The 25,167-nt window shown below is 37.1% G+C and overlaps 5 protein-coding genes across 5 annotated transcripts; 4 read left to right on the top strand and 1 right to left on the bottom strand.

The window, feature by feature from the left end:
• The first annotated feature begins 703 nt into the window (after positions 1-703).
• Positions 704-2,092, top strand: NIMIN-2 (NIM1-interacting 2). Its single transcript, XM_087126786.1, has 2 exons — positions 704-1,322; positions 1,480-2,092. The coding sequence occupies exon 1, from the start codon at positions 753-755 to the stop codon at positions 1,215-1,217; it is 465 nt and encodes a 154-aa protein (XP_086982912.1). The 5' UTR covers positions 704-752; the 3' UTR covers positions 1,218-1,322; positions 1,480-2,092.
• A 4,755-nt stretch (positions 2,093-6,847) lies between these two features.
• LOC111802016 (uncharacterized) lies at positions 6,848-7,643 on the top strand. The gene has a single exon (XM_023686275.2). The coding sequence runs from the start codon at positions 6,929-6,931 to the stop codon at positions 7,499-7,501; it is 573 nt and encodes a 190-aa protein (XP_023542043.1). The 5' UTR covers positions 6,848-6,928; the 3' UTR covers positions 7,502-7,643.
• Positions 7,644-10,378: 2,735 nt separating this feature from the next.
• LOC111802298 (ubiquitin receptor RAD23d) lies at positions 10,379-17,008 on the top strand. The gene is made up of 12 exons (XM_023686608.2): positions 10,379-10,586; positions 13,082-13,243; positions 14,240-14,296; positions 14,889-14,965; positions 15,056-15,130; positions 15,245-15,422; positions 15,581-15,733; positions 15,861-15,929; positions 16,010-16,057; positions 16,198-16,304; positions 16,381-16,459; positions 16,561-17,008. Exons 1-12 carry the CDS (start codon positions 10,521-10,523, stop codon positions 16,684-16,686), a joined length of 1,197 nt encoding a protein of 398 aa, XP_023542376.2. The 5' UTR covers positions 10,379-10,520; the 3' UTR covers positions 16,687-17,008.
• Positions 17,009-18,419: 1,411 nt separating this feature from the next.
• Positions 18,420-20,730, top strand: LOC111802233 (ACD11 homolog protein-like). Its single transcript, XM_023686526.2, has 4 exons — positions 18,420-18,949; positions 19,762-19,934; positions 20,109-20,254; positions 20,350-20,730. The coding sequence occupies exons 1-4, from the start codon at positions 18,752-18,754 to the stop codon at positions 20,454-20,456; spliced, it is 624 nt and encodes a 207-aa protein (XP_023542294.2). The 5' UTR covers positions 18,420-18,751; the 3' UTR covers positions 20,457-20,730.
• Positions 20,731-21,036: 306 nt separating this feature from the next.
• LOC111802232 (dihydrolipoyllysine-residue acetyltransferase component 4 of pyruvate dehydrogenase complex, chloroplastic) lies at positions 21,037-24,907 on the bottom strand. Its single transcript, XM_023686524.2, has 6 exons — positions 23,837-24,907; positions 23,545-23,736; positions 23,355-23,442; positions 23,201-23,271; positions 23,022-23,105; positions 21,037-21,327 (listed from the first exon to the last, which is right to left on the bottom strand). Exons 1-6 carry the CDS (start codon positions 24,764-24,766, stop codon positions 21,223-21,225), a joined length of 1,470 nt encoding a protein of 489 aa, XP_023542292.2. The 5' UTR covers positions 24,767-24,907; the 3' UTR covers positions 21,037-21,222.
• Between the last annotated feature and the right edge of the window lie 260 nt (positions 24,908-25,167).

Below are 25,167 nucleotides of genomic sequence, written 5' to 3'. Positions count from 1 at the left end.
ATTTAAGTCATGCTACAATTAACTGAAAATGTCGACTACATGGCCTTTTCTAATTTTTACGAGCACAATTAAATTATTTATATATATATAAAATATAATATAAATAAAGAGAAAAAGAAAAAGAAAACTAAATTTTGAATATTTTTCTATAATTTACACTTTTTTTCCTCCTTTTGACTAATCTTTTTTGTCGTTTTCCTTTGTTGAGCCTAAAATTCCCATACGTTACGTTTGTGATTTCCACAGCTGACGTCACTAAAAAAACGCAAGGACACGTCATCTTCTCAACAAGAATCATATTTTATTTTAAATAAATTAATTTAAAAAAGAATGTTTCCCCACCTTTACTCGAAAAAGATTTAACTATTTTTTAATTCTCAATATTCAATTAATATATCTTTGACCGCAACCCATCAATTCTATTCCTCTTAATAAAATAAAATAAAATAATTTTAAAATTTCCATTAAATTACAATTTAATTAACCAATTATAATAATATGTTGTAAAGTCATAATAAATTATTTTTAAAATAATATTTCAAAAAGGAAATTCAGTGGCTGGTGCTATTCTAGTCAGAAGAAAATAAATAAATATTGATTTATTTATTTAATATGTAAATTTGTTAAAATTCCGAATTTCGCCGAAAATATTTTATTTATTATTATTTTTTTTCGAAATAGTTTTGATTCCGCTGCGTATTATAAATTTTGTTGAGAAAATGCTGTTAATCGCGAAAATTGTCTAACAAACGATGCCGTTTGAGTTGTTTCCATCGAGTCGTACGGATAGAGGGAAAAGAAAGCGGGAGCGGGGAGAACACGCCGATTACGATGCCGCCGCCGCTGCCGGGAACCAGAAGGAGACGGTGGCGGAGAGAGGAAATGAGAGGGAGATGACGTCGGATGAAGAGGTGGAGGAGTTCTTCGCCATTTTGAAGCGATTACACGCGGCGACGAAATACATAGAGAAGATCGATGGTGCGAGAAGCTTGTTGATGGGGAAAAGAGCGAAGACGGCGAAGGCGAGCGAGAAAGAAGGCGATGGAGTTGAAATTAGAACAAAGAGAATTCCAGATCAGAAATTGGACAGAAATTTGGATCTGGATCTGAACTTAGAACCTACTTGCGTTGAATCGGACGGTAAGGAGAGGAGAAGCCGGAGCCACAATCTGAAGTCATTAACCGACGATTCGGCCGCCGATTCTCGTCGGAAGTAGAGATTTACGGCGGAGATTACAGTTTGGCTGTCCCTGAAAGAACTCGATCGCTCCGATCATGCGGACTGATGAACTGATATTGGAGCCTTCTGGTTGCGGATCCGGGTAAGCCTGACCCGATCCAGACCCTTCTTGCTCGAGTTTTTATTTTTATTTTTATTTTTATTTATTGTATCAATAATCAGTCAATTCCAAGAAGGTTTGTTTTGAAAAAAAAAATGTGTTTATTTGAATAAGATTCATTGAACTTAAACGCTGGCAGGAGAAGACGGTTGGTTTCATTGATTCCTAGTAGGATTGGGACGAAAGAGAATCGAATCAGGCTAGATTGGGATCACATGGACCTCGAGAGGGCGAGACTTTTCAACGTGGGTCGATCAAGCTTAGGTTCAAGCTGTTAGATGAACACGACTCTCCACAATGGCATGATATTGTCCACTTTGAGAGACTTGCTTTGGGCTTCCCCAAAAGATCTCATACCAATGGAGATAGTTGTGTTCATCTAACATGGTATCGGAGCATCATTCTTAACATGGTATCAGAGTCATGCCATAAACTTGTTAATAGAATCCTCAAATGTCGAACAAAAGTATTGTGAGCTTTGAAGGCATAGTAAAACATGACTAAGACTCTAAAAGAAAAGAAGTCGAGCCTCGATTAAGGAGAGGTATTGGATGAAAGTCTCACATCAGGTAGTTTAAAGAATAATCATAGGTTTATAATCAAGGAATACTTTCTCTATTGGTATGAGGCATTTTGGGAAAGTCCAAAGCAAAGACACGAGAGCTTATGCTCAAAGTGGACAATATCATACCATTGTGAGATCAGTGATTACTAACACGATATCAGAGTATCATTCTTTACTACCGAGTTGGGATGTACATCGACCTTGATTCGATCTATCTCTCAAATAATATAGGAATGTATTATGAGTATTGGTCCCAAGAAACATTAACAAATTTTCTATCGATAATAAATATGAAGATGACTCAACTTTTATTAAAGAAACAAATGCAAAAATTGTCAATATCATTTAGGAAGCCATCAAAATCAGAATAGGCAGCTGAAAGGACTCGAATAAATTTGGTCTAATTGGCTTAAACGAATATTCAAACTCGACCCGTAATTGTGAGGAAATGCAATTATTCAACTCAAGACAGCGATTGTGCAACACTTGTTCTAACCAAGCGAACAAGTTAGCCTTGAGAAATCCAGACGTCGCGAACAACGTTGGTGTATGTGCAGGCCTTGAGTCACGTTATGAGAAAAAGGTTCAAAAAACGTGAACAAGAAAATACATTGAAAACCGTTTGAAGAATTGAAGAAATGAACGTACAAATACCACGGCTTAAATAACATATAACTCAGTGTAGGAATAAGTGACAACTAATCATATCTCTTCTACATACTTTCATGTTAGATAGGCTTTTACTATTCTTTTCCAGTTTTAATTTTTTTTACAAGTCAATAAAGATGAAATGCTCCCGTGACTTGCACGGTTGGCTATTCTTTTCCTTTTTCTTTTTCTTAATTTTTAAAAAATATTTTATTGTATTTACTTTGCCCTCTAGAATTTTAAATATTTGAGAATGAAGTTATCCATTATTTGTTTAAAATAAAATTAGACTTTACTTTATTTAAATTTTAATTTTAAATAGGTAGTATATTTATCTAATAAACCCTTAATTATTTGTGTATTGTATAACATTTTAAAAAATATATATAATAATTCACAAAATTAAAATTTGTAATTAAGCTTAAATTATTTTACAAATTAAAACAGCATATTTGGGCTCTCATTTTCTTGTCAAAGCCCAATTCAATTATTCAAGAAAAGCCCATTTTGAATCCCCACTTTGCTCTTCCTATGGTTCAATTTAGGGTAGTTTAGCGAAAGATAGTTCAAGTTCTTAATTCTCGGTCCTATCTGGACTTGTAGCTCTCGAAAATTCTCTTGAATTCTCATATATTATGAATTATCGTTTTTGTTAATCTCTCATCATCATCGTTTTAGACCTGTATCTATGCCTTCGAGGTGCAACTCGGTCATAAGTTTTCATGAGGCTCCTACGTTCTAAAGTTCAACCAACTCTCAAGGTACTATCGTGAACCTATGCCACTTGTGACAGGTTGACTAAGAGTAAATTAACCCATGCCACTTCTGTTGCTCGCGGTCCCTCCTCTAACTCGTGCAACACCTTGAGGCGAATTCAATGGAGCATGAATAATGCGAATTTATTGAGTTTTGTATGGCACTACTCGTCTAAATAATCTTCAACAATCTTTAAAAGTGTTGAAGATCTCTCCTCCACGAACCTATAACAACTAGAATCAGTTCAAACCATTAAAAAATTAGGGTAAATTTGGGCTTTCAACTCGGGTTTTCTTACAAAAACCGATTCAACAAATTCAATTAAATATATATATATATTTTTTACAGGTTGATATTACTATAAGATATCAAATATAGGAACTTGGTAGAATAAATTAGGAAGGTTAAATATTATTTTTCATTTTAAAAAATAGTTTTTTTTATTATTTTATTTATATATTTTTTTCAATCTAATTATTATTATTATTATTTAATTTTTAATGCCGAAATGAGGATTTATTAAAAGTCAATATGAATTTTAAAATACGATCCCACTAAAGTGTTGCCAGTGGAAAACATAGGAAGATAATTAAAAACAATTATTTAATATAAATTCAAAATATAATTTGACTTATTATTATTATTATTATTAAAACATTAATACATATAAAAAATAAATAAATTGGTGGATAGAGGCAAATTGATGGAAGGAAACGGACGGGCGTAACGGAGAATGGGGAACGCGGTTCGCCGTTTTAACGGCTCACACAAGATTGGTCAAAGGAGGCGTGGTTATTACGGGACGTGGAAACGTGGGCGACAGGTAAGACGAACCGCGGCCTCTCTTTGGTTGGCTGTGGCTGACCTTTCCACGTACCCCGTTCCCATCCATTTTCTTCATTACCGGTGCTACTTGTGGTCCCACCACTTCTCGAATGTTCCAATTTTTTTATTTCCAAATATTGCCTTATTATTTAATAATATTTTTATTTTTAAAATAAAATATTTTAAACACTTCTTTTTTTAAAATAGGATTATTAAATGTAAGGCTAAATAAATTAATAGGAAAAAAATAATTTTTAAATTTAAGGCTAAATGAATGCATCCCTCTAAAAGGTGTGAAAGTTCATAGACATTTTTTTGATCACTTAAGATGCTCGAGAATATTAGTGAAATTTATAGAGGATTTTTTAAACAAGGTATTAACTGTATCAAAACTAACGGTAATAAGGGTATTTTTTAATTAAATTATTAACAATTTTAAAAAATGAAATATTTTATTAATTTAGTGAGAATAACGTGATTAAATAATTAAAAAAATATTATAATATGGGAGTGTGAAGTGTGTGACGTGGAAGGGTTGGATGAGGGTGTCGGCCACTTGCCTGATATTTTTGGGAGAATGAATTCCCCACGACAAAATCACCCATCCGCCAGTGGGTTGTTGGGAGGGGACTCCCTGGGCCCACCTCTGCTCCATGTCACGTGACCCTCCCCCCCCCCCCCCCCCTCTATTGCCAACCATTTAATTATATATAAAATAAATATCAACTATTTCCGTACCTAATTATTTTTTTTATTTAATTTCCACGTCACCCCTCACTCCTCCACACCAACCACACGTACGACTGTGTTCACATGTATTTTCTAAACCACTAATTTTATTTAAAAATAATATAAAATTAATATAATATTTAAAAATAAGAAACTTACAAATAAGATCATGGATTTTACCATCCATGGGGAGTTTATTCCCTTCCAAATAAATACTTACCAATTTTAAATAAATAAATAAATAAATAAGCTGATATTTGTTTCCAAAAATACCCCGGAGTTGTTAAAGGGATAACGTGCAACAAAATTTGAAATCTAGAAAGTCAATAAAAGGGAATTTGGGTAATTTGAGTAATTTGCATTAGTCAAATACAGCCTGTGGAAAATCCTTTCCTTCCGCACAATTCTAAGACTAAAGAAATTATTATTTATAAAAAAAAAAAAAAAAAAAAAAAAATTAAAAATTGATTTTGTAGGTTTAGGAGATATTGTGGATTTAATTTAAAAGGGTGAGTGGGATCCACGTCATCAGTGATTTGGAGATTTTCTAGAAAAGGCGACAATGAAACGCTTGATTATTGGGTTCCCAATTCCTCCTTTTTTGGGTAAACTCCAACTCACCGCCTTATTCATTGCATCCTTTTACACCACATCTTTAGTACCCACTACCTCACGTTTTCCAACTCCCCTATTAAATTTTTTCCTTTTTTTCTTATTTATTAATAATATATATATATATATGAATAAATAAGAGTGTGAAAATCTCTCGTGTCATCTTAAAACGGTAAGGTTGACAACTATGCATAATATATTATAATATATTTTAGATAGAATCAATTAGATTTTTCGATATGTTTAGAATTTGGTTAATAGTGTTGGATGATAAAAGTCTCATATCGGCTAACTTAAGGAATGGTCATAGGTTTATAAACAAACAATACTCTCTCCATTGGGATGAGGTCTTTTAGAGCTATGAGAGCTTATGCTCAAAGTGGACAATATCATGTCTAACATGGTATCGGAGTCAAAGTATTTTTTATGTACTTTCAATCTCACTTATGTTTATCATTCTTAACATGATATTAGAGTATCATTTTTAACATAACAGGATGAAGTGGAGAATATCTCTTAGGGATGAATTTGAACTATTATAAAATATATATAAATATGTGAGATATCGCCTTAGTTAGAGAGGGAACAGGAACCAAACATTCCTTGTAACTATGTGAAACATTTTCTCAATTGACGTGTTTACCAGTTGAAAGAAAGAGACAATTTATGCTTGCAACGTTAATATATATAACGACGACTATTTAATTAATTAAATAAATAAAGGGTTGCAAGTGGCTTCCTATCAAATCCACATTTTGTCTTCCACAAAGGGGAAAGAGAAAAAAAAAATAATAAAAGAAAAGAAAAATGGAGTTTGGATATTCTAATTCCCATTGCTTGCAAATAAACATTTGACCAAAAGCAAACATAAAACAAAATTACCAAAATACCCCTTGGGGATTTAGACGGAATAATCTGATTATATTATGTTTATAAATTTATAATTTTAGATTTATTAAAGATTTAAATTTTGAATAAATTTGAAAAAAGAAATTAACTAAAATAAACAAAAACGGAACCGTCATTGACCCGGATAGCGGCCCCACTATTGCGGACTTGTAAATGGAATTGAATTGGATTAATTGTTTCTTCTTTTTCAAAAACAGAAACCGGACAAAGTCACGAAAATGAAACGGAGGTGGGTAGAATTTTCCGTAGGAAACAATTTTCTTTTTAGGGATAAGAGAAAAATAAATAAATAAATAAATAAATTTAAAAAAGAAAAAAAGAAAAAGGCAAAGCGTCTTTGATTAGCATAGGTATACGCTCCCACGCGCTCGTTTTACGTCATTATCCACGCGCCTTCTACCTTCTCTCTCTTCTTTGTCCCCCTTATATAAATCCCGTCCTTGAATCCCCGCCCTAATTGTCTCACGTTCTTTGTCGCGTCTATCCGTTTGAACTTTGCAAAATCAATTCAAAGAACAAACCCTAGTTTCTCTCTCTTGTTCTTATGGAGAATCAAATTTCCAAGAAGCGGGATCGGGATGACTCGGCTGAGTTTACTGAGTCGGAGAACGGTTCGCCCGAGGTGAAGCGACTCAGAGATGACCTTTTAGGTTTTTTCGACGAGTCCGATCCTGAACCAGCGACTCAAGATCTCGATTCGTTGATGAGGAGTTTTGAGGAAGAAATCGCCACTGCGTCGTCGTCTCCGGTGCCGGTGGTGGATTTGACGGTGGATTCCGGTGAGTCTCAGCCGGAGTTAGGTTATCTATTGGAAGCCTCCGACGATGAACTCGGTCTTCCGCCTTCTGTTACTTCGATTAGTAAGGAGGAGTTCGACGAATCGGCTGTGTTTGCGAGAGTTTCGAGTGATTCGTTGGAAGTCGGAGAGATGTGGAGGTTTGAGGATCAGATTCCGAACTATGACGCTTTCGAACTGGAAGGCGGAGATGTGTATAGCGGAAGCGATACGGCGGCGTATGTGGCGTTTGATGGACTGTTTGAGTATTCGAATCTGTGTTTGGATGCGTCGGAGAACTCGGATTTTCTTTGGCGGCAAGAATCTCTGCCGGCGCAGTAGGTAGAAACATCGCCGATTTGTAAATGCTTTTCCGTTGATGGAAAGGACTGTAGGACTAGACTGATACAGATGTCGCAGATGAATATAGAAATTTGTTCGTTCTCTTCTTATTTAAAACACAGGATTACGCAAATTGCACAAATTCTTATGGTTTCCCCTTTTTGTTCTTATTTCTGGGTTGCAAATTGAAGGAACTTCGAAATCTTCAAACTCTATTTGCGCGAGATTTGCCGTCCGGCAATTTCTATGTTTTTATTTATTTGAAATATTGACGAATGAGGAATGAACCAAATAAAGGGTTAGGCACCAAATGTTTTAATTTTACAAAATATTTAAATTATTTTATATATATGTATATACCGAGTCAACCGATTGCTCGAATTAGACCCTAAGAGAAATACATGAGTAATTTTTTTATGGTTTATAATCCATAGTCTTATAATTTAGGTTGGGTTGGTAAGGAACACTATTCTTCACAATTGTATGATATGCTCCACTTATAAACTCTCAACTTCCCAGAAGACTTCATAGCTCGTATCAATGGAGAGAGTATTTCTTATTTCTTAATTATAAACCCATAATTCACTAAATTAGCCCACCTCCCCTTAATCTAAACCCATAATTCCCTAAATTAGCCCACCTCCCTTTAATCGAGGCTTGACTCCGGGAGTCCTTTGTTAAGCATGACTAAGTTTCTTTTGGAGTCCTTTGTTAAGCATGACTAAGTTTCTTTTGGAGTCCTTTGTTAAGCATGACTAAGTTTCTTTTGGAGTCCTTTGTTAAGCATGACTAAGTTTCTTTTGGAGTCCTTTGTTAAGCATGACTAAGTTTCTTTTGGAGTCCTTTGTTAAGCATGACTAAGTTTCTTTTGGAGTCCTTTGTTAAGCATGACTAAGTTTCTTTTGGAGTCCTTTGTTAAGCATGACTAAGTTTCTTTTGGAGTCCTTTGTTCAGCATGACTAATTCGACATTTGAAGATTTACCAATCTATCTAGATACTATGTTAGACGAATACGAATCTTCTATGATATTGTCCACTTTGAGCAGCTTTGTTTGGGCTTCCCAAAAGGCCTCCAACAGTGTTCTAAGCTTCCCAAAAGGCCTCCAACAGTGTTCTTCAGTGAATGCACATCTATATTTTTTATAATAACTTGTAAATCAAGTTACACATACGATTATCGTACATTTGAATTCAACTCTATCCAATCGAATTGCATTGTGTTAATCGAGTTAATGGAGTACTAGTCTTTTGAGTCTTTGGAATCTTCTATTTTACTTTTAGGTATATTTACTTTTATCAGTTACTTATCCTTTTACTTTTCACCGTCCACATGCCTCTTCTTCCTCTTGTATAGTATGTGATAGCTTTTACGTTATTTATTTATTTTACTATCTAAATATATTTAATTTTGTGTCTAATTCAAACCAATTACTCTTAAACAAGTTAAAATTTCTGGTTAACTAGTTTTAATAGCACATAATTATAGATTAAGCTATGTTCATATGGTTCGAGATTATTTCATTTATTTAGCAGTGATTTTGAAGGGGTTAAATGGCTAATTGGTTGTGCCATGGACCATAGCGTGGTACCATCATGAGATTACATTGACAACATGAACCAAAATCGGCCACCACAAAAGGGTCAGGTCCAAGTTGGGCTTAGCCCAATTGCACATCTTCGGCTCACAAAGGGCCTGCTCCCTGCGTGCCCAACTTGTGCACTCTTGGTCCAAGTTGGTCTGCTCATATTTTAAACTAACTCAAAAACGATTTTAGCCAATTAATAAATTATTTTTAATATTCTTTCAAATATATCTTTAAACTTTAAAAAATTCTCCATTTAAAAGTTTAAAGTTTCGGGTTTAGGGTTTAATTATGAGCTAAACTTGAACTAAGCAGGTAGGTATGCTGGGTCGTTCTCGTATGACTGGCTCACATTACTATTGGTCACTTTCATTAATCATCACACGTCTCTCACGCTAAACGCATCCGCTAGTCTAGTAGGTTAAGAAATTTGATTTGTTCCCTCGATTTCACCTTAATTTTGGTCGGGGTTTCTTTTGGTATTGGTGTAACAACCCAAACTTTTATGGGTTTTCCCTCGAAGTTTTAAAACGCGTATGTTAATGACAGGTTTTCACACCCTTATAATGAATGCAAATGCTTCATTCCCCTCCTCAACCAACATGGGGTCTCACAATCCACTCTCGTTGGGGGCTAGCGTTCGATGCATAGCTTTGACATCATTTGTAACAATCCAAGCTCACCACGGGTACATATTGTCCGTATCGACCCGTTACGTATTGTCATCAACTTCACGACTTTAAAACACGTTGACTAATGAGAGGTTTCCACATTCCTCCAATCGACATAAGATCGGGAATGTATTGGTGTGACACGATCATTTTTTATACTTAAAAAATGTGAGATTAATACTATTAATAAAGTATTAACATAATATAACATAACAATTCCTTAAATTTGAATCTCTCCAAATTTAACTGAAATTTCGTGTAATTCCAAAAAAAGAAAACAAATTAACAAATTTGAAACTAAATTTAATTTAAACGATAAATATAATTCAACGAATCAAGCGGTGATTTGAGACTCCAAAAAAAACGCACAGTTCGAAGTCGAAGGCCACGTCGGATCCAAAATGCAAAAAATTAAAAATAAAAACAAAAAAACAAAAAAATCTACTAACTTTTCCAGCTTTCATCACCAACTCATAACTACTACATGTTCAACACGCGCTCTTTCCTCGCATTGTTGATCAATTTTTTTTCAAAGAGCGTAGTTGACACGCTCCAACTAGCGCGTGATCATGGATTCTACATTCTCCTATATAAAATCGCGGAATTCTGATCCAATCCTTCTTGCTCTCTTTGCTTGCGCTTTCGGTTACCGTCGTTCGGAGGCTTTGCTCGCTCTAGGGTACTACCATAATTCTCTCGAATCCGGCGTACGACGTGCTGCTGTGGTCTTGCATCTCTGCGAAGGCCGCGATCGAGTTCTGAAGATGAAGATTTTCGTCAAGACTCTCAAGGGCTCACACTTCGAAATCGAAGTTCAGCCTCAAGATATGGTTAGTTTACTTTCTTTATCGGTTTTAGTTTCGTTTCTCATTTTAATCGTTTGCATTAAGACTGTGACTCGGAATCGAGGACTCTCAACTATGTTTTGGATTCCGGTGTGTGTTTGTTACTTCCAATTGATTAGTTGTTAGGGTTTATGCGATGGTAGTTCGTTGTTTTCCTTCTTGTATTGCTGCTTTTTGTACGATTAAATTGTGTTGTGATTTGGAAATTTCATATTGTTCATCGTTGTTATTGCACTAATTCTGTACTCGATTTGTGTTTCGTTTGATCGTTTCTTTTCTCTGTAGTAAAGCATCAAGTAGTTTTTCTCTTGTCATTTGTAGCTACAGGAGGTTTCGATTGTTATGCTTTGCCATTAGTATTAAGTTGCATAGTTGATGTACGACTTTCTTGCCCGCTAATTCAATCTTATATCTAACTTCACAACTGATGTCATCGTTTGCGCTGTGGACTTAGACCACAAGTGATCTCGTTGGTTGCATTTTGTATATGATATATTAAATTAAAAACAATAAGAAAGACAAAGAAGTTAGGTTTAATATTGATTGATTGATTGATTGAATAAATACAGAAGATAAACGTTGTATGGATAAGAATAATCTCGTTAGTAATTGCTAATTTGAGCTCTTTCATGTAATGCACCTTCGGTGATTAAGAGTGTTTAACTCCTTTTATTTCATCTATTGATGAATTATATGTGCTCGAGCAATATAGTATCCTACTGTAGTTTTCCCTTAAAATTGATCCTTTCAGTTTTACCATGTGAGGTAATGCAATTCCCACGATAGAATTTTGGGAAACCTTAGCACTTCTTGCTAAGCACTTGCATCTTATCTATCACATTTTCTCCCGACTTATCTCCTTTTTTATTTCTCGTGGATCTACTTAATATTTGCAGAATCCCTGTTCTGCAAACGTCCTTAAGGCTAAAAGTGAAATTCTCTTTGTACTTGAAGCAAAACCATCAACTGTCGTTTACATCAAACAGTCTTTTAAATGAGGAGTTTGCTTTGTAATTTGGGTTTTGTCAAACCGTCTTTATTCAACCTGCTCCCTAGTGTCAAGCTTAGTGGGGGTTTACATGTTAGATTTGTATGGAAGTCACGACAACCTTGGTGATCACTAGTATGATCCAAATTTCACCCAGGATTGCTCTTCCTTGTACCGGAAGATAGTTTTTACTCCTCTGTCATTTATGCCTTCTTCCATCATTCCTAATTTTATGGGCTTAAGCACTTAGACCTGTGCTCTAATCTTGTGTTCAACCAATTCCCATCTCCAAGATGCCTTTTAATACCACATGAATAGTAACTTTTGTGGAAGCAGCTTGGTATTCTAATTTCTTTCAACAGTCTCTTGAGGATGCTGTCATGTCTGAATCTATTTTAATGAGCTGCTAATTTGTAAGTAAACACTGCCTTGAACAAGTAGTTCTCTTATATCCATATTTGTCAATTCACATTACTTCCACTCCCCCCAATGATTTCTGAAAAAACATATGCCAGTCTCATTATCGTGGTTGTGGCTCTTGATATTGGCTTTGTCTTGCTCGAAGCAAGCACTGGAAGAATTATGTCCAGGTGAATTAAGGAAAGAAACTGTGCCTATTTCAGTCTTGTTACTTGTTGCCAATCCCATTAGGTTTGAGGCACAATCAAATTAGATGTGTTTAAGTCATACATGAAGAAGTTAATACTTTAGTAAATCTCCCAAGGAAATTGCCTACTTTGATTGGTCGTTTTGTTGTATTCTCTGCCGAATGGTGGTCGAAGACCTTGTCCATATTCTTTGGAGCTGTGACTTTGCTTGGTGTTTTGTGTTCATATTTTTAGGTGGTTGACCTGCCGTTTTCTAGGCACAAATGCCTTTTGGAGATAATCGAAGAGTTTTTCCCTCATTGCCATTACGAATACCCTTGTGTTCACCTGTTCAAATCAAGAGAAGGGAATGTTTTTGTGATGGCAAGGATTTGCACGGTTTTGTGGGGCTTGTGGGGGAGAGAAACAAAATTAACCTATAGGGGACTTGAGAGGGACCCTTGTCCCTTTTCCTAAAGGGGTTTCCTCTTTTGTGGGATTGGTCTTTTGGATGCCATTATATTCCTTGAAAGATTGTTTCTTCGTCAAGAAAAATCTAAATAGATTTGCTGGCCCTTAATTTGATTTCCCTTCTCTTTTAAAAGTCTTAAAAGGCTTGGTATTGCTGCTGCATTAATTATGCTGCTTGCTGTCACCAAACATCTATGAAGCAGAGAGAGTACATAAGCTGCATTATGTAAATCTTCATATAAATAGTTGATCATTGTTGTATGTAGACATTTACTGCACAATTTTATAAGTGCAATTTGTCTATGGTACCTTCGGTAAATTTTGTAAAACACATGGTTGTATTTTATTTTGTTATATTTTTTTGAACTGTTTTGCCACCATGTTTTCCTTCTGCCTTTTTGAATGTCACATTAACTGAGTTTTGTTGGTTTTAGGTTGCTGATGTTAAGAAAAACATAGAAACTGTTCAGGGTGCTGATGTTTACCCTGCTGCACAGCAGATGCTTATCCATCAGGGAAAAGTCCTTAAAGACGGCACAACACTGGATGAAAATAAAGTTGCAGAAAATAGTTTTATTGTAATCATGTTAACAAAGGTAATACAGCTAATTTTTTTTTTTAATTGAAAGGATTGTGTAAATAACAAATTCTAGGGAGATGAGAGATTGAAATTTATATTATTACAAATGCTAATAAGAAGAAGAAGCTTGATTATTCCATGTTTAAACAAAAATAAATATTGAGTGAGTAAAAATATTAGATTACCACGTGCCACAATTTCAAAAATTCATCATGAAAGCCTTTAACTTCTGGGCTTTACTTTAGTGGAGGTAATATGCTAATAAACCAGACAAAAGTTCTATAGATTACTCAACCATGTTGGAGACTGGAATTGCACCTGGCTATGCTTTTTTGTCCTCATTTGGGGATGGCTATAACAAGTGTTCTTGATTGTTAAGGATGAACTATATACCCAAAGGGGAAATATATATTTTTGTGTGTGTTTCTCCACTCTTAACAGCTTTGCCACAAAATTCTCATTTTTAAGCTAGAAAAATGTAAAGAGACAACTTTGGTTGGATGAAGCAATTTTGTTAGGAAAATTGTTGGGCATTCTATTCTTCTTATCTGGACGAGGTGATCTTTACAGTTGCTTGATGTTGGTGGAGGTGATCTTCCACCCTTCCTTTTGGGATAGCGCTCTCCTTTGAGCGTCTGATTCCAAGGATGTAATGATTTTTGTTATTATTTCTTAGATTTGATTCTCCAGGATTGGATCTCTTTGGCATTCCCTTCGTTGGGTAGTTCCTTTGTTTTCCCTTTTGTGATTTTTCATTTTTTTTCCAATGAAATCTGGTTTTTCATTCAAAAGAAGGAAAAGAAAAGAAATCTGGTTTTTCATTCATTTTTTTCCAATGAAATCTGGTTGTTATGACGTTTTGTAGCATTGTTCCTGTTGTTTGCACTTGAATTTGAATTGACGACAAAAAAAATCTGGATTTGTTAGTTGTACTCATATCCTTTTGATTATTTTATTTTACCGTTTGTTTTGCTCAAATAGTCCTTTTTTTTTTTAATCTTTTTGTTTGTAGAATAAAAGTTCATCGGGTGGGACGTCTTCTACCACACAAGCTGCACCAGTGTCAAAGGTAAGGAATAACAATTCTATGTTTTTTTACTGGCCAGTGGTAATGGCGATGATAGTCTCAGTGTCTCTGAATGCCTTAAATGTTGTAATTCACTTCTGTCCAGTAGGTTTTGTTTTTTTTTTTCCTTTCTTTCTTTCGGTTAAATTTTCTGGATACTAGTATCAAATTCTTGTGTAAGCTTTTCAGTACTTAATTTTTGTTGTATGTATTAAACCTAATAGTGTTATTACCTGTCTCTTTCGGCAGATGTTTTTCTAAAGAAGTTCATGTTTATTGCTTAAATAGTAGAGTCCTTAATTTGTCTTCAAGTACTTATATTATCTATTGACAGTATGATTTTTCATTGGTTCTATGAGACTATGTAGCATAACGGTTCTACATGTGATCATCTCCAAGTAATCATATACAAACGTTGCATGATGTTTGATGCTCTGTTGCCAACTTTTCGGAGTTGGTGCAGTGTTCTTCAATAGTGATTATTTACTTATTCCCATAAAATGCTGTTAGTTATCTACTGATATTCCTGATCGAGATGTAATTAAAGAAAAAAATGTAGATATAGTATAGTATGACAAGGAGGACCTCCTTGCAGGCACCACAGAACACTGCCCCTGCACCTGCTGCAACTCCAGTCTCAACATCTGAAGTTCCTCTGCCAACTTCAGCACCGTGAGTTCAGATCTATCTGCTATGTTTTTCACTATATCTTTCCAGAATAATTGTTCTTGTAGCATATTACGACAATGATCTTTATTTCAGTCCGGCTACTATTACCACCTCTTCTCTTCCAGCTCCAGCTCCAGCGCCAGCTCAGGCGCCTGCAACCACTGTCTTGTTAGTAGTTCTTCCTTCCCGTTATACCTTTTATATTCAATGTAAAGGTTTATTCGCTCTTTATTTTCGGACTTTTAAGTTTTCTAAATTTCCTTTGTACTTTGTGATAAACAGGCCAGAATCTGATGTCTACAGCCAAGCAGCTTCTAACCTGGTCGCGGGCAGTAACTTGGAGGAGACTATCCAACAGATTCTTCTCATGGGCGGAGGGATTTGGGATAGGGACACTGTTGTTCAAGCTCTTCGTGCTGCTTACAATAATCCAGAAAGGGCTGTTGATTACCTTTATTCTGTAAGTCTATTTGCAGATGTCTTTATTTTTTCCGTTCTACTGTTATTTTTTAGGTCTTCCTTCACATTCAGAGAATGAAAGTATTAATGGCTATACTTTTATCTCTGCAAGGTCAATTGTTTAGAATGGCATTATTTGAACAAAATTGTCTCCTGTAGGGCATACCTGAACAAGTTGAAGTTCCACCTGCTGCTCATGTTCCGTCTACTGTTCCAGTGATCAACCCTTCCGCTCAACCTGCACAGCCTGCCCAACCTGCGTCTGCGACAGCCACGGGTCCAAATGCTAATCCATTAGATCTCTTTCCTCAGGTAGGAAAAGAAAAATTAATCAACTTATAGGTTCGTTTGCAATTATTGGTAAAGAGAAGAATAATGAGCAATGTTATGGGTTTTCAAATTTGAAGTTTATGATTTTTATTTTTCCTTTTTACTTCAGGGTGTACCTAATTTAGCTTCCGGAGCCGTTAGTTCCGGCAGTCTTGATTTTCTACGAAATAGTCCTCAGGTCCTCTCTCCTTCTCCCTCTCTCCACATACAAACTGACACCACGCGTTGCCTCTGAAAATTTGTTCTTTCTCATTTCAGTTCCAAGCTTTGCGAGCTATGGTGCGAGCTAACCCTCAGATACTCCAGGTTCTTCATCTAGTACACTTTATACTTGCTTTTTAAAAAAAAAAAAAGAAAAAGAAAAAAAAACCAAGGTATTAGAAAAAAAGCAAGGTGCCATATGTTGCCATTTTATGCAAGTTTTGGTTTCCTTGATTTTGTTTCAGCCTATGCTTCAAGAGTTGGGTAAACAAAATCCTCAGCTTATTAGACTTATTCAAGATCATCAACCTGACTTCCTCCGCTTGATTAATGAGCCTCTTGAAGGAGAAGGGTAAATTTCTGTTCCCCACATCTCAATTTGAAACAATGGTGGAAGTTTATGTATTAATAATTTATAGCTTGTTCAGGAATGTACTTGGGCAGCTTGCCGATGCTATGCCGCAGGCTATAACTGTAACCCCCGAGGAACGGGAAGCCATTCAACGGGTTAGTTCACCTTCTCTATTATCTTATGATGATAAAGACAACTGAATTCATCTTGTTTCTTAAATTGATATTTTGGATAATTGTCTTTCCCTCCCCAACAGCTTGAGGATTTGGGTTTCGACAGAGCTCTAGTGGTGGAGGTTTTCTTCGCCTGCAACAAGAACGAGGAAATGGCTGCGAACTACCTTTTAGATCATATTCACGAATTTGAGGGTAATCAGAATTAATTAGTCCATTCTCTTTTCGTTGTGCCCATTTTAAGAAACCCCCAAAAAGGACAAGGAAAAAGAAATGATGACGACGGCCAATCCACCAACAAGAAAACAAAAAGGAAAGAATCTGTGTATTTATCCGTTGTGCTCCCCTCGGGTCTCTGTCTCTGTCTCTGTCTCTGTCTCTCTCTCTTTTCGCCTCTGGCCACATTGTGAATGGTGCTTGTTGTGAACATATAGATGTGAAGATGCATTTTATCCTTTTCAATTTTAATTCGCAACTCAATACTTCGAGCCTGCCATCCCTTCATGTGATATATACAGTCCCTTCATTTTATTCGTTGTTTTCAACTACTTTTTCTACGTCCTTTTTTGTGTCTTTTATTTGTTGAGTGATGATGTTGCCTTTGACACCAAATGATTTTTCATGCAAGTTTGGAATGCTCACAATCGTCGAAGTGTACTTCTTTTATATAATATTAACCGCTTTGTTATTCTGTTGATGTAATCTACAAGTTCCATTAATGCTTTTAGAAATTGTTGTCAACCTACGCCACTGCATGCACTATTTTATCTTTGATTTGTTCTTTTAGGGGCTGTTTGAGGGCTAGAGTGGGAGTTATAGAGCTTGAAATTCTATTTGGAACAGAAAGTCTCTGTTCTGGGCGCAGAGTTTAACAAGGAATTTTGTAGTTAGGATAAACAAGTTTTTGTTTAGAATTTTTTTAATGAATTTTTCCTTCAACCATTCAATGAAGATAGATTTCAACAATTTTTTAAAATCTAATTGAAATATCAACTGTATGGATATATTTACAATCTTGATTGGGATAAATGTTCATAAGAACAAAAAAGAAAAAGAAAAACATTATTCATAGCAAGATTGGTATATGCATACTATGTAAAAAGGCCAAATAACAAAATTAATTCAATAGCCAACAAGGTGTTAAATATAGGCTTTCTCAAAATTAATTCAACCTTTAGTAAGGGGTCAAATTCATTATTCTAGGAGACGTGGAAGAAAAGTTGTCATTTGTACCTATCCATGTAGTGTCTTTTTGTTAAATAATTGTTGAGTAATAAGCTTAATATTATCAATATAACGATTAAAAAAATATATATTTTGAGTATAGTATTAGTTTTGTTAGATGAACACTACTCTCCACACTACTTTGCTTTGGGCTTCCTCAAAAGGCTTTATTAGTAATAGAGAGAGTATTCCAAACTCCTCGTGGCTTTGCTTTGGGCTTCCCCAAAAGGCCTTATACCAATGGAGAGAGTATGTTTGATTATAAATTTCCCGACTTTATTTTGGGCTTCCCAAAAGGCCTCATTATAAACTCCTCATGATTTTGTTTTGGGTTTCTCACTAATGAAGAGAGTATTTCTTGATTATAAACCCAAATTAGCTTAAACTTTCCCAAAAGGCCTCATAACAATAGAGAGAGTATTCCTTGGTTGTAAACCGAAATTAGCTTGGGGTTCAATCATAAAAGAATTCAAACAAAAAGTGGGGTGGGGTTCCATCCAACTCAATCGAGTGACCCATATTCAACTCAATTGAGAAAACAAAATCTAAACCAATTAATGTGTGACTTGGAAAATACGTAAATGTTTCCAGTTTTGAAGGGACAGAGATTTGTCAAATTTGAATGAGAAGGTCAAAGATGGGATGAGAAGAATGAACGAACCTTGTCTTCCCCACTGAAATGGCGCGAAATTAGTGGCATCACCATACACCTCTTCCTCTCTCTTCTCTCTCTTCTCTCTCTTCTCTCTCTTCTCTCTCTCTCTTCTCTCTCTCTCTCCTCCATTCACCGTTTCGAAACTTTCAATTTTCTGTTGGACAAACCGCATCCGTAGCCAACTTCGCAACTTCCCAGAAACATAAAAAAAACAACATTCATTCAAATCCCCGGCAGAAGAAAAGGGGAAGTTGAATTCCTTTGGATTACTTCCAAATTTCAACACACGGCTTTCTCATTGCTTTACACCTCGTTTACTGTGAAATTTGCGATGAGTTGGTGAAAATTATGTATTATATAGTGTTGGTGGAGGATTTTGAGGGCGAGGAATAACAATGGAAAATGGTGCGACCCCTCTTTCCGCCATAGCCGAGTCCTTCGAAGGGCTTGCCAAATTAGTATGTTCCTTTAAGGAGGACTCCTCACAACAACTCCGATTGGATGTTCTCTGTGACGCTTGTTCTCTCGTCTCTGTTCTCTTTAGTTCTCTCGGCCTCGCCTTCAAATTCGCCGAGTTAGAGTACGTCTCCAAGGTTGTTGTTATATTCCTCCTCTCATTCTTCGTCTATTTCGATGATGAAAGATGTGTTACAACTCTCCATAATCGTATGATATTTGTCTACTTTGAGCATAAGCTCTCGTGACTTTGCTTTTTGGTTTCCTCAAAAGATCTTGTACCAATATTTTCTTACTTGTAGATTCATGATCATCCCCTTAATCAGCTAATGTCGGACTTCCTCTCAACAATCTTCCCCTTGAACAAAGTACATTATAGAGCCTCCCCTGAGGCTTAGGAAGCCCACGAACAATCTCCCCTTAGGCTTAGGAAGCCCACGAACAATCTCCCCTTAATCAATGCTCGACTTCTAATCAAGACTCGACTTCTTTTCACTGGAGTCCTTAAACAAAATACACAATTTGTTCGACACTTGAGTCACCTTTTACTACAGCTCACAAATTTTTTGTTCGCCACTAAATCACTTTTCACTACATCTCACAACTTTTTTGTTCGACGCTTGAATCACTTTTGACTACATCTCACGACTTTTTTGTTCGACACTCTGAGGATTCTATTGAAATGGCTAAGTTAAGGGCACGACTCTGATACCATGTTAGGAACTACGACTCTCCATAATGGAATGATATTGTCTACTTTTAGCACAAACTCTCGTGACTTTACTTTTAGCTTCCTAAAAGGCCGGCCTCAGATGTATTTACTTACCTATAAATTTACGATCATCCACTTAATTAGCCAATGTGGGACTTCCTCGCCACAACGGTCAACAAGATGTTGGAAATTCTAATGGAATCACCCCTTTTGATGGTTTTTTTTTTTCTTTTTCAGGTGCGTGATCTTTTGGAAGCTTCAAAGAAGCACGAGACATTGCTCACAATCCTTGATGATGATATTGCAAATGACACAGTTAAAGCACCCGGAAGCAATTCTCGCAATCTACGTCGAGTTAGACAAGGTTTGGACCTTGTTAGAGCTCTGTTTGAACAGTTCATGTCCACTGAGTAAGTTCTCTGTCCCCCTTTTCTCTTCCTTCCTGCAATCAAAACTCAGTAAGTTCACTTAAATCCTGCAATATCAATTCTCCACAAGTTAGATCTCTAAACTAAAAGTTGGGATTGGGTTAATAATGAATGCAAAGGTCAAAACTTACTAGCTTTGCTGCCTTGTATCTCTAGAGAATACTCGTTAAAGGAAGCTGCTTCAACAGCTTATACACAAGTTTGTGCGCCCTACCACCCCTGGACAGTCAGAATGGCAGTTTCTGCTGGAATGTATACTCTTCCAACGAGGGAGCAGCTTCTGATAAATCTCAACGAGACCAGTAGGCGCATTTCATTTACTCTTTTCAATTATGAACACCTGAATCTGTTGTTTACACAATCAAAATTACAACACCTCTTTCATTCACCATTGCAGATCAGTTAGCAGAGAAGAAAATGAAAAGGTATATCGACGCTTCGGGTCCGGTCATAGAATATATTGACAAGCTTTACATTTCTAGAAATATCAGCTTGGACTGGTGACTTTCATGTCCTTCTGAGGACAACCGCTTCTTCACTTTATCTTATCTGAGCAAGCAGCACATCTCAACAGTGTTAGTATATCACAAAAAGAAGCCTTCCATGGATGCTTCAAACAAATATAAGCTTAACAGTTTCATGAAAGTATTCATGATACATGTTTTGTCTAGTGTTATTGTCTGTGTACATAATTGAATTTATAACATGTTAGATATGGAACTTTAAGGTCGCATTACCTTTCAATTTGAGTATAATAAAGTAAAAGGGTTAACATCGACATGATTTCATCACAAAGTATTGTGCTTATTGGACAATTAACAGGCAGCACTTTCTAACATCTAAACAGAGGCACAAGTTTAAAGGTTAGAAATTGCTTAAGGAACTCTCAAGAAATTTGAGTTCATTAAGCATTAAACCCTTGAATGACAAACCAACACATAATGGCTGGCTGGAATCACGAACACTAAATACCTTTGTTGATTAGACAAAACTATCTCTCATCATCCATTGAGTTTCTACCAATACAATTCCCGTCTGCAGTAACTTTGACAAAGAAAATCTACTCATTATTGCTCCTGAAATATTTCAGAAATAGAAATAAATATTAAGCAAAATCAAATATCAATAGGACCTCCAACACAAAAAGGATTCCTCTGAGGCTCAGTTTAATTCAAACTTCCATCACTCCGTGGCCAAAAGAGAATCTGGATTGTTCTTTTTCCTTCTTGCAGGCAAGTTTTAGGCGATGTTGAAACTTGAAAATGGACTTCTACAAGGTCAGGCATTCTGGATTCTCAACTATCTTTGCGAAGGTCTGAAGGAAGGCAGCTAAGTCAGCACCATAAACTATTCGATGATCGGCGGTCACATTCACCTGCAAAATGCAGAATTTGTCATCAGTTCAGGTTCACAGAAGGTGTATGCATAGACTGGAAAGGATTTCTGCCAGCATTCACTAGGCAAGAAGCTGGAACAAAATAAAATAATTAAAGAATGAACACCATGAATTGAAGAAGAATTGCTGTACATTAAACACTGCTACCAGAAGTACTGATAAATTTTACCAACTTCTGCAAAGTGTAGATATGAAACATGGGTATGAACGTAGCTATTTCTAATAATTTCCGGATGGAGAAGTTTGTAACCACCTTCTATCCGATTCAAGAAGCTTTTGCCCATGACATGTGTGATATCTCAAATCGATTGGAGAGGAGAACGAGTGCCAGCGAGGACATTGGGCCCCGAATGGGGGTGAATTGTGAGATCCCACATCGGTTGGAGAGGGGAATGAAGCATTCTTTATAGGGTTGTGAAAACCTATTCTAGCAGGCGCGTTTAAAAATCTTGAGGGGAAACTTGATAGGGAAAGTCCAAAGAGGACAATATCTACTAGCAATAGGCTTAGGCTATTACAACATTTGAGACAGGAGTGGAAGGTCGTGGATATATAGGTTTAGGGAAAATGTGCGTTGGATGCCAATCAACATTAGGCCTGTCACCCACCTTAGGGTTCTCAGTTAACCAACCAACACAAAATCATACATTCATCAGCTTCATAACCGACGAACTAAACTAATGCTATTAAAAACAGAATAACAGGGTTGAACACCAAAGACCCTTCCATCGGGTTGCCCACATTTAAAGGAAAGAAGCTAGGCTGAAAATCCTAAATCAGGAAGGTAATGGATATTTAATTACGAGGAAGTTATGGTCAAAAGGATCAAAATCAATGTTCACAAGGGCAAACATGCCCAATTTTGGCGAGACCAGTGGAAAGATGAAGTGGCTCTATCCTCCCATTTCCTTAAACTCTACCCTCTCTTGGGAAAGCAACTTGCTTTTAATAACCAATCCCGGATTCCCTCTTCTTGTTGGGACCTTATTATCAGAAGGAATCCCAATGATAGCAATGACTTCTCCATGGGCACTAGTCGTGACTTCTGGGATATGGGGCAAGGACAAATCGATCTCTTCTTGAACAAACACTCTGTATGGTGATCTCATAAAGGCTCTTCCTTCATTCCCTCTCTTGATAGCTTTACTTGCAATTGCCTCAGAACGCCCCTAAAAGGTAAAGGCTTCCATTTGGGAGCTTATTCTAGGTGGTGTCAACATCAAAGAAAAAATCCAAGCCTTAATCCTAACACTGCTCTGCTCCAAATTGGAAATTAACTGTACAAAACATATAAATAGATACAAATCTAAATCACATCCTACAGATCTCATTCCTACAAATAAAACACTTGTCTTTCATTCTCAAGTAAACAAAACTCGATTTAAACATAGGCATGTCTACTCCCACGCTTCCCATGCCTTTGCAAAACTGTTGTTATCAGTCCTTGGCAAAACTTAACCCAAAAAAAACCCCTTAAATTGGATAGATCGGAATAGATTGAGAATCTTTGTGTTGATTGTGATTCGTGAATACAGTTTAATGTAATTTAGATGGCTTAATGGCTTACAGTTCCTCTGAAAGATCAGAGACTGAACAGTAACTAACCTTAAATTCAGCATTCATGATAAATAGAGATGAGAACGGAACAAATTGTCAGAAGAAACAGAACTCACCAACATTTTACTTTTCACGCTGAAAAAGCCATCAGCGTCGGTGACAACAGTCGGCTTTGAGGCTCCAACGGCCATGATAGCCCCCTGACATAGATAGAATAATTCACACAGCATTGAGAATCATAAAGACAAGAAAAATCCATTGCCCGAGTATAAGAAGCCTAATTCTCATTACGCACCTGGCCTGGAGGAAGTATAGCATCGAACCTGTCCACTCCAAACATGCCCAGATTGGAAAGAGTGAAAGTTCCTACAGGCAGTATAACTCAGTTTTACTATCCTAAAGCCCAAAAGTACAATAAATGCATTCAACAAAAAGAGAAGTGTTGGAACCTGAATTGTATTCATGTGGCTGAAGCTGCTTGGATCTAGCTTTCTCAACCAACTCTTTCCATTTTTGAGATAGTAGGTAGAGGTCCAACTGCATTGAATAATAAATAAATAACGAGATACTAACAAGGGCAGTATCCTTACTTTGGTATAGTATATCAAACAATATTAATCTATAATACTATCGACTTGCCTTATCCGCAGCCTGAAGAACAGGTGTTATCAAACCACCATTGATAGCTACGGCTACTGCAATGTTAATGTTGTCATTATATGTAAAGCTCTTCCCGTCTTTACAGCTTGCATTTACAACCGGATGCTGAGCGAGGGCCATTGCAGCAGCCTTGGCCAAGAGGGCAGTCATTGTAACGCCCTTTGGTTTCACCTGAAATCATTGCAATAACCCAACTAAGATGTCGATAATTTCCAAACGGATGTAACAGAAAGCCCGAAATCCAACTAAATCACGTAAATACTCTGTGTACCTTCTCATAGAGCGCATCAAGAGCATCTGTGGACACCGGATAACCAACTCGAAATGTAGGTACAGAAAGACTCTCCACCATATTCTTAGACACCGCCGCCTGCATTGTCGTGAATGGCACAACCGTTGAGCCAGGAACTGGTGGGGGCAAGTTGGAAGGAGCTGCAGTCGCTTTCGATGGAGTAGAGGCAGCCACTGGAGCAGTCTCAGAAGCCGCAGGTGAAGCAACATTGCTTACAACAGGCTTCGAAGGAGCAATTCCCGCCGCAGCCTCCACATCCGCCGGAGTAATTCGACCGAATGGACCACTACCAGTTATCGATCCAATATCCACCTTGTGCTGTTTCGCCAGCTTCTTCGCCTGAGGAGTTGCCACAATCTTCCTCGGTCCATCCGACGCCGGCGTGGTCGTCGGAGGAGACGGCTGAGATACAACCGGAGGAGAGGGAGAAACATCAGCTGCTGGAGTCGAAGACTGAGATTTAGACGCGGCTTTAGCCTTGGCCTCAGCGACCTCTTCTTCAGTCTCAGCCAATAAACCAATCGAAGCTCCAACAGGAGCAGTTTCACCCTCACCAACAACAATAGCAGCAAGAATTCCATCATAGAAAGTCTCCACATCCATATCAGCCTTATCAGACTCCACAACAACGACGCTCTCGCCTTTGGATAAAACATCCCCTTCGGATTTGATCCACGAGACGATCTTTCCCTCAGTCATCGTGGAGCTTAGGGCAGGCATGAAAATCTCTCGGATCTTGCACTGAACAACTGGGATCCTCCGGCAAGAATTGGTGGGAAAAAAGGTGCATGAGCGGGAGGACCTCCATGGGAGGGGAGAAGAAACGGAGGAAGAGAATGAAAAAGGAATTGTGGTGGTGGTGGTGGTGTTGCTGGAGAGAGCAGCTCGAGAAATGAACGAGGACGCCATTGGAGAAATGAAGTGGATCTGTTGCAGAGAGTGAAGTAAAGAATTAAGTATAAGAAACAATGGCGGAGAGGACGAGGCGTTCGTTGGCGGATTTGAGCTAACTCTACTCTATTTCCATCGCCCCTGTGGACTTGTGGGCGACGAGAAATGATTTTTAGGAACTGTCGTTCACAAGTGGATCGTATTGAGGCATGCGATCATGGACAACATGTCCTTGACAAACATGACTGAGACATTCGACATGCAGCCATAGACAACACATCCTGAACATGGATGACTGAGACATCCGACATGCGTCCATAGACTATACACCTTTGACAAACACGACCATGACACCTTACTTGTTCACTATGTAGTAGCACACACGATACAATGAGTGCAAGGCTCGTGACATCATTGTA

This window comes from Cucurbita pepo, chromosome 9 (assembly GCF_057944985.1).
Source record: "Cucurbita pepo subsp. pepo isolate OVF chromosome 9, ASM5794498v1, whole genome shotgun sequence".
Classification (NCBI taxonomy): Eukaryota; Viridiplantae; Streptophyta; class Magnoliopsida; order Cucurbitales; family Cucurbitaceae; genus Cucurbita; species Cucurbita pepo.
This window is presented reverse-complemented; position numbering and strand designations above follow the sequence as displayed.